We start from the raw sequence: 9,408 nt of genomic DNA, 5'->3' as shown, positions 1-9,408 counted from the left end.
AACTTGGTCCCTGAACGCTTCTTGTATGAACTTTACTTTCATTGGCTCCGACTCGCTCTGTCTCCGCCTCCACGTAGGACGCAAACGGAAGTAGGTGAAGGGACGTGTTCAATAGTTACGTTTTTTTCACTGCTGTTCTCACATAACGATTTTTAACAGCTTAAATGTGACCGACCCAACTCCGGACAAGGACAAATATCAGCAAGTGTGTGCGCTTACTGCTCTAAAGAGTGTGTGGGGTGTACTACACACTCACAGAAAGTCACAATTATGCTCTGACAATTACTGCAGTCTGCTTCCCCGAACTAGGGATGGATAACCCGAGGCTTTCCGAAACAATGAACCACTTTCGAGAAAATTGCGCCTGGCTGCGCTAAAACGAAGCACTCCTTCGAGGCATTTGACACACTGCAAGACCTGCATCTGCTGGTCATACCTGCGCACATGGAATTTGTAGAATCACTGTTTACAAAGCTTCATTACTTGCAATCATGTATGAGCCTCGGCATTTCATAACATAACAAATCTGTCACTTGTCATCAGTACATCTGCATACATGGCTGCACCCTTTGTTTCTCATCCAGAGCTTTAAATGTGCCTGAAAGTGATGGTAAAACGTGAAACTGTTCAAAAGAGATAATTGCAAAAACACTCAACTTTGAGTTTGGTGTTCGTTATCAGGCCCACAGGCAATTAAGTGGATTGACAAGGACTTGAAGATATCAGAAACTAAAGATAACTGCCAATCAATAGGGCTGGGTATCGATTCAGATTTCCAGAATCGATTTGATTTGATTCACAACAATGTTCGATTCAGCTGAGGAATTCACGGAGCAGCTATTTTAGATAGTCAAAATTACCAATGCTGCAAATAGTAGAAACTTCTTACTCTAATTTAATTCATTAGAAAAAATATGAATATTTACATTAAGAATTTAATCCATTGCGGTTACACTAATAATCCGTTTTATTTAACATGGCCTTATAAAAACAAATAATTTAAATCAATTACAACCACAGTACAGACTGTGTAAATAAAGTGACAAAAAAAAACAACTGACACGACATTCATATTGTTGTGACATCCATCCATTTTCCTAACTGCTTTTCCTCACAAGGTGCGGGGTGCTGGAGCCTATCCCAGCTATCGATACATGGTTTTATGTATCGATACGATATCGATATTTTGAACCCAGCCCTACCAATCAATGTGAATTTTCTTTCCCATGGAAGGATTAGGATTAAATAGTTCATTTAAGGGTTAGTTCAAGAGAACAACTCCAGCTCCTTAGTACCATCTTGCAGTGATATGGCATGGGAACAAAAAGCAAATAGGCAAGTTTTTAGTCAGTAACATAGATAGGTTAAAAAGAACATACACAGCAAACCCACATATATCGTGGGCAAAATGTTCTTCACCCAACCACAATCGGTGAAAATCTGTAATTGACAGACCCCATAAAAATAATAAAACAAAACGTTGTTTGACCTCTCCCGAATACTTTCAACACATTGTAACGTACTAAAACAGAAATATTACTCGATGTTTGCGCTCATTCTTTCACTGTTCACAAAAAGAGACTCGCATTCATGCTATTAAGCAGTTTAATTAGTCACTCCCAGTTGAACACATAACATTCACGGGCGTTTATTTATGAGGGAACAACAAATATTGAAATAGCAAAACACGTCATTCGACTTATTAAATGGGGATTAATGTACAAGTCCAGACGTCCCGCGTGTTTCCAAGGCAAGGAGGCAGCGTCCATCACAGCGTCCACTTGAGGCATCTTGTTTCTCGGTGTGTCGTCAAACACTTGACGCAGCAATAGCGCCCCCCGCAGGTCGTGCAAGTGTAGTTGGACGGGAAGCCACACACGCAGCAGAAATGGCGCGGGGGAAGAGACGATGGAGGGGCCAGCGCCGAAAGGTAGTTGGGATCCGGCTTGTCCGCCAAGTTCTCTTCCTCGAGAAGCGCCGTGAAATTTTTCCTGAAGCGCAACTTGAAGTGGTCGCCGCGGGTCTTCCTCTTCTTCTTCTCGGGCTCCTCTGTTTCACTGAAGGCCGGTAGGCGAGCGGTCGGACCTGGCGGAGGGAGCGAACTCAGAGGGTCGTCCTGGAAATTGTCTTTCTCCAAAGCCTCGAGTTGCCGACTCAGTCTCCTCTGGCGGGTGGCGTCGTCCAGAACCCTCCGCTGGCCCGCCTCTACCCGAGCAGAGCTCTTCTTCTCCAGCACCATGCTGTCTCTTGTCTTCCCGTTTGCGGACGTCGGACTCGGCTCCGGCTCCACAGAGCTGCACTTCCGGTGCTGCAGATATGACCTATGAGAAATCGTTCCAGGTGGCGCTGTCGGCAGTGGCGTGCGTTTTGAGAGTTCAACAGCAAAAGGGAAGAACAACATTTACGTCATGGTCATTGCAAAAAAAAAGAGAGAGAAAAAAAACTTGCGTTATGTGGATCTTTGGACACATTAAATATTGCCTGCTAAATATAAACATAAAGATAGGTGTTACTCATTCAAAGTTTTTTTTTTTTTTTTAATTGTGGTGATATTTATTTATTTGTTTATATTTGACCACGGTTTAAAAAAAGACAGTGCCATTGATTTCTCATTATGTGAAGAATTTGATGATTATTTATGTGTTCATTGATTCATTTATTATTATTATTATTTTACCACGGTTAAAAAAGACAGTGCCATCGATTTCTCATTTTGTGAAGGATCACATAAAGATGTGTTTCATTTCTGTAAAATTCTGGAAAAATATTTGTAATTTAAGACCTGGTCTTCTTTCTTCTCTATTCCATTCTATATCGGAGAGCATTTGTATTTTGCTTTTATAAATGAATGAAACAAATGTATCTAATACGTTTTGTTTTTGGTATTATGGAACAACATTCTTCCATTTGTTATGAAACTATGTTGTTTGACTTAACTAGTCATCTGTGAACAAAAATAAATTTTATGTATACTGTATACTTTTATAAATGTCGACACGTTAATCAGAAACCAAATTTTTATGTTTGAAAATGAAGTCAAGCAGTCAGTTTATTTATTTATTTTGCCTCTATGTGTGTTTGTTTGTTCACCCCTGCCTGTTGTGTTTATATGTTCTGAAATTTATAGGGGGGTCTAATTTCCCTGGCGTGTTATGATGTGGATTTATTTAAGTTGTATTTTATGTGCGTTTACTGACGTATATTAAAGGACTGGATGGCCGATAGGCCAAGAATATTGAGCTCACTTGGCCGCCATCTTGCTGCTCTGCTCAGAGGAACTACGCGTTGTGTACGGAAATGCCGACGTGTGCAGCGGTACACTGCGGAAATCGCCAGTACCATGGCTCTGGACAAACATTTCACCGGTAAGTATGATTGAAAGGGAAAGAGTAAATTTATATTGTAATACATATATTATATTGCTTTTTGTACAGATAAATGAAGTCAAGATGTGAAATAAACATTATTTTTTCCTACATTGTTGAATTTTGTTATACCAAGAATGTCGGAAACTCCTAATAACGACCGAGTTCTGTTCATGTGTTTTTGTTGTTGTAGCTAAAAACTACACAGAGCAGCTGATGTACTCTTTGCTTGTTAAGCCGAACAATTACGGCAAATAATGAGTTGTAAAGGACAAGATATTGAATTGCGTATGCTACGTAATTGTGTAAATTCTAAAACAACAGTCTAGCACTGCGGTCAAGCCAGCCGCCACTCGAAAAGACGAAGTCAAGCCAGCCGCCCCAACGATTGTTAATACTGTGCATTACGGTAACATGCCGACGTGCCGCTGCGCTGGCCACCTTCAAAATAAAAGCTGCTCAACACCTGGTTTAGGGTTTAAAATAAAGAATCATAAAAAAATAACGGTTTGTTATCCCAGAACCAGACCAGTTCTAAGGGACACTACACCACCCCAGGTATCCAGCCAAAGTACTTTCAACAAAATCTGATGTTGCATTTCAAAATAAAACTCATTTGAACATTGCAATCTTGACTATAATCCCTGATTTCAAAAAATCATTAAAAATTCATGGTTTGTTATCCCAGGACCAGACCAGTTCTAAGGGACACGACACCATCCCAGGTATCCAGCCAAAGTACTTTGAACAAAATCTGATGTTGCATTTCAAAATAAAACTCATTTGAAAAATAAAATCTAGACTATTATTGCTGATTTAAAAAAATCATTAAAAATTCATGGTTTGTTATCCCAGGACCAGACCAGTTCTGATGGACACTACAGCACCCCAGGTATCCAGCCAAACTACTTTGAGCAAAATCTGATGTTGCATTTCAAAATAAAACCCATTTGAAAATTTAAATCTCGACTATTATTGTTGATTTCAAAAAATCATTAAAAATTCATGGTTTGTTATCCCAGGAACAGACCAGTTCTAAGGGACACTACACCATCCCAGGTATCCAGCCAAAGTACTTTGAACAAAATCTGATGTTGCATTTCAAAATAAAACTCATTTGAAAAATAAAATCTAGACTATTATTGCTTATTTAAAAAAATCATTAAAAATTCATGGTTTGTTATCCCAGGACCAGACCAGTTCTGATGGACACTACAGCACCCCAGGTATCCAGCCAAACTACTTTGAGCAAAATCTGATGTTGCATTTCAAAATAAAACCCATTTGAAAATTTAAATCTCGACTATTATTGTTGATTTCAAAAAATCATTAAAAATTCATGGTTTGTTATCCCAGGAACAGACCAGTTCTAAGGGACACTACACCATCCCAGGTATCCAGCCAAAGTACTTTGAACAAAATCTGATGTTGCATTTCAAAATAAAACTCATTTGAAAAATAAAATCTAGACTATTATTGCTTATTTAAAAAAATCATTAAAAATTCATGGTTTGTTATCCCAGGACCAGACCAGTTATGATGGACACTACAGCACCCCAGGTATCCAGCCAAACTACTTTGAACAAAATCTGATGTTGCATTTCAAAATAAAACCCATTTGAAAATTTAAATCTCGACTATTATTGTTGATTTCAAAAAATCATTAAAAATTCATGGTTTGTTATCCCAGGACCAGACCAGTTCTAAGGGACACGACACCATCCCAGGTATCCAGCCAAAGTACTTTGAACAAAATCTGATGTTGCATTTCAAAATAAAACTCATTTGAAAATTTAAATCTCAACTATTATTGCTGATTTCAAAAAATCATTAAAAATTCATGGTTTGTTATCCCAGGACCAGACCAGTTCTGAGGGACACTACACCACCCCAGGTATCCAACCAAAGTACTTTGAACAAAATCTGATGTTGAATTTCAAAATTTTTGAAATCAGCAATAATAGTCGAGATTTAAATTTTCAAATGAGTTTTATTTTGAAATGCAACATCAGATTTTGTTCAAAGTAGTTTGGTTGGATACCTGGGGTGGTGTACTGTCCATCAGAACTGGTCTGGTCCTGGGATAACAAACCATGAATTTTTAATGATTTTTTGAAATCAGGGATTATAGTTGAGATGTAACTTTTCAAATGAGTTTTATTTTGAAATGCAACATCAGATTTTGTTCAAAGTAGTTTGGTTGGATACCTGGGATGGTGTAGTGTCCCTCAGAACTGGTCTGGTCCTGGGATAACAAACCATGAATTTTTAATGATTTTTTGAAATCAGGGATTACAGTCGAGATGTAACTTTTCAAATGAGTTTTATTTTGAAATGCAACATCAGATTTTGTTCAATGTAGTTTGGTTGGATACCTGGGGTGCTGTAGTGTCCCTTAGAACTGGTCTGGTCCTGGGATAACAAACCATGAATTTTTAATGATTTTTTTAAATCAGCAATAATAGTCGAGATTTAAATTTTCAAATGAGTTTTATTTTGAAATGCAACATCAGATTTTGTTCAAAGTAGTTTGGTTGGATACCTGGGGTGGTGTACTGTCCCTCAGAACTGGTCTGGTCCTGGGATAACAAACCATGAATTTGTAATGATTTTTTGAAATCAGGGATTAATGTCGAGATTTCAATTTTCAAATGAGTTTTATTTTGAAATGCAACATCAGATTTTGTTCAAAGTAGTTTGGCTGGATACCTGGGGTGCTGTAGTGTCCCTTAGAACTGGTCTGGTCCTGGGATAACAAACCATGAATTTTTAATGATTTTTTGAAATCAGGGATTAATGTCGGAAAATAAATTTTTCAAAACAGTTTTATTTTGAAATGCAACATCAGATTTTGTTGAAAGTACTTCGGTTGGATACCTGGGGTGGTGTAGTGTCCCTCAGAACTGGTCTGGTTCTGGAATAACAAACCGTTGTTTTTTTATGATTCTTTAAACCATAAACCAGGTGTTGCTCAGCTTTTATTTTGAAGGTGGCCAACGCAGGGGCACGTCGGCACGTTACCGTAATGCACAGTATTATCAATCGTTGGGGCGGCTGGCTTGACTTCGTCTTTTCGAGTGGCGGCTGGCCTGACCGCAGTCTGCTACTGGACGATAACGCCCTTACAAATGTTCGCTTTCATGTTGAAACTTGAAAGGTTCCCTCAACTCGGAAACGCGGATATCAAAATAAATTCTGAGTTGTCCAGTAGAAAATACGACATGAGGTGGCGTTCACGTGCAGTTTTCTAGTTGACCATAATTAAGATACCACATGAAGGCAATCTTTTTATCTCTTATGAATTTTGAAATTATCATCTATCGTATTGGCATCTATTATGCATTGGACTATGTTTTTTATTATGTAGTTTGTGGGCCTCTATCGTTATTATTTATGAGCCTCACCTCAGCTGGAAATGAAAATTACCCCTGTAAAAAAAAAAAAAGAAGCAAATATACCAACAACTGGCCCCTGACAACAAGCCTTGTTTTTTTTATTGTGTGTAATTGTCTGTTGTCGTGGATGTAACATCATGTAACGTCATGAATAAAGTGTTTCTTATAGATGTACCACCAGGAGTGATTTTGAGGTACTAGGACAACTATAAGTACCACTTCAGTCTGTGATTGATTTCTTGGGGTTTATAAACTGTTTTCATTCCATCAGATCAAAATTTAAACATAACTTTGCATTCTGTATATATGTCAAGGTTAATAATTTTCATTCATTGGACATATAATTGTGTTTTAATAATTTTTTATTGTCATCACATTATCCCCACCCCCACCTGTGCAGATTCCCGTTCAGCCATCCACAGATACTTAAATCATGGATGGTCAAAATGAGGCGAGATAAGTGGAAACCAACACATAAGTCAGTTCTTTGCAGTGACCACTTCGATGCAAAGTGTTTCGACAAAACTGGCCAAACAACACGTCTCAAGAAAGATTGCAGTTCCCACCATTTTCCAGTTTCCGAAGCATTTGCAAAAGGTAAGTATCACAGACATCTAGTTCATTGAGAACTATCTTTTATGAATTTTTAAATTATCATCTGGATAAAGTTTGTGACTAAATCCAAAACGAGTCATTTTGCTTCAAATCATAATAAATCAAGAATGGTTGAATAGATTTTCCTAAAAATTGCAGGATATGTCTACCGTAAGGAAACAAAGAATTTATATTCTGATTGTGAGGTTAAATGTCATTGAACAGGCTAAATTGGCGACATATTGTATTATATTGACTTGACTACTAGGCGGAGATCCACTCTCTCCAAGTGCTTCTCTTGTTGTTGTTGTTGTTGTTGTTACTACTACTAAATTTATTTAAATAAGAATATCCCCGCCCTTCTTTGCTCTCTAGATAACAGCACCCAGAAAACCACCAAAGGAAAGGAACTTTGCACAACCAACATTAGATGAACGTGATGAGGAGGCAGCAAATAGCAACACCACCACCCAAGATGTCATCCTTAAGGAACACTGCTATGCTACACTGGAAAGTCCAAGAACAGTCAAAAGGAAATTTGACGCAGCTTTTGCAGACCTCATTAACTTCAAGAAAAAAGTCAAGATGTTGCAGCAAAAGTCGCGTAGGTTAAGAGGAAAAGTGACACATCTACAGCAAGTTGTTACGACTTTGAAAGAAGGGAACCTCATATCTGCTAATGGGCAGTGTTGTCTCTAACGCGTTACTAAGTAATGCGTTATTTTAATCTGATTACTTTGTTTCGATAACGAGCAATCTAACACGTTTATTTTGCCTAACCAGTAATCTGATTAGTTACTTTCCAAAATGGCTGTACGTTACTATTTTTTTTATTACCTCATAATGTATGCAGAATTTTGTTGTGCATTTTGAAGATAATTTCGAGGAGAAATTGTTTCACTTGCATTTGGGAGTGACGTCATATCGCATGTCACGTTTTCTCAGCGGAAGACACAACGCCGGGTCACGTGTACCAACGTGTGAGCGGCAAGCGCTACCCTAGGCGTCGGGCCAAAACAATAGACACTTCCTACCTCGTCACGACGTAAATGGATGAAGCAGGAGGACCTCCACAGACGGGTGCATTTGCTCATTGGAAATAAATCAATAACTTTGAATTTTTTGTCCAGTAAAGATTACAAAACCCTCTCAGTGCGTTGCAAACTGCGCTGGGTAAAAACTCCACATCCAATTTGAGGAAACATATCACAGCACAGCGCGATACAACTCGAAGCAAAGACGACAGGTAAAGAGACAGCCAGCAGTTCTACATATTTATGTTATACGTATTAATAAGGCCGCTCGATTATGAAGAAAATAATCACAATTCATTTGGTAATATTTTAAATCACGGTTAGGACATTCATTTGTTTTTTTTTTAGTACAAAACAAATGTTTGAACATATGGAAAAAAAATATTAAGACAAATTTCTTTAAAACACTAATTATGCAAGTTTCTTTTGGACTGAACAAGATGCATTAAATTATCTATCCATCCATCCATCCATTTTCTTGACCGCTTTTTCCTCACAAGGGTGGGTGCTGGCGCCTATCTCAGCTGGCTCTGGGCAGTAGGCGGGGGACACCCTGGACTTGTTGCCAGCCAATCGCAGGGCACACAGAGACGAACAACCATCCACACTCAAAAGCACACCTAGGGACAATTCGGAGTGCCCAATTAACCTGCCATGCATGTCTTTGGAATGTGGGAGAAGACTGGAGTACCCGAGAAGACCCACGCAGGCACGGGGAGAACATGCAAACTCCACCCAGGAATGGCCGAAGCCTGGACTTGAACCGGAGTCCTCAGAACTGGGAGGTGACGTGCTAACCAGTCATCCACCGTGCCTGTATTAAATTAGTTCTTTTCAAATAAAAAAAAAAAAAAGCAAATATATTAATTTAAAATATTTTTATCTTTCATTTATATATGTTTTGTTTTTTTTACGTTTATGCTGATTTTGTAATTGTGGAGTGTATTAACCACGCCGCTAGCACCTCACCCCCCCCCCCCCCCCCCCCCCACACACACACACACACACACAAAAACGGAT

The 9,408-nt window shown here is 38.6% G+C and overlaps 1 protein-coding gene across 1 annotated transcript; it reads right to left on the bottom strand.

Moving 5' to 3' along the window:
• Positions 1-1,587: 1,587 nt before the first annotated feature.
• znhit1 (zinc finger, HIT-type containing 1) lies at positions 1,588-2,355 on the bottom strand. The gene has a single exon (XM_077502533.1). The coding sequence runs from the start codon at positions 2,237-2,239 to the stop codon at positions 1,769-1,771; it is 471 nt and encodes a 156-aa protein (XP_077358659.1). The 5' UTR covers positions 2,240-2,355; the 3' UTR covers positions 1,588-1,768.
• Between the last annotated feature and the right edge of the window lie 7,053 nt (positions 2,356-9,408).

Source organism: Festucalex cinctus, chromosome 1, assembly GCF_051991245.1.
Source record: "Festucalex cinctus isolate MCC-2025b chromosome 1, RoL_Fcin_1.0, whole genome shotgun sequence".
Lineage (NCBI taxonomy): Eukaryota > Metazoa > Chordata > Actinopteri > Syngnathiformes > Syngnathidae > Festucalex > Festucalex cinctus.
This window is presented reverse-complemented; position numbering and strand designations above follow the sequence as displayed.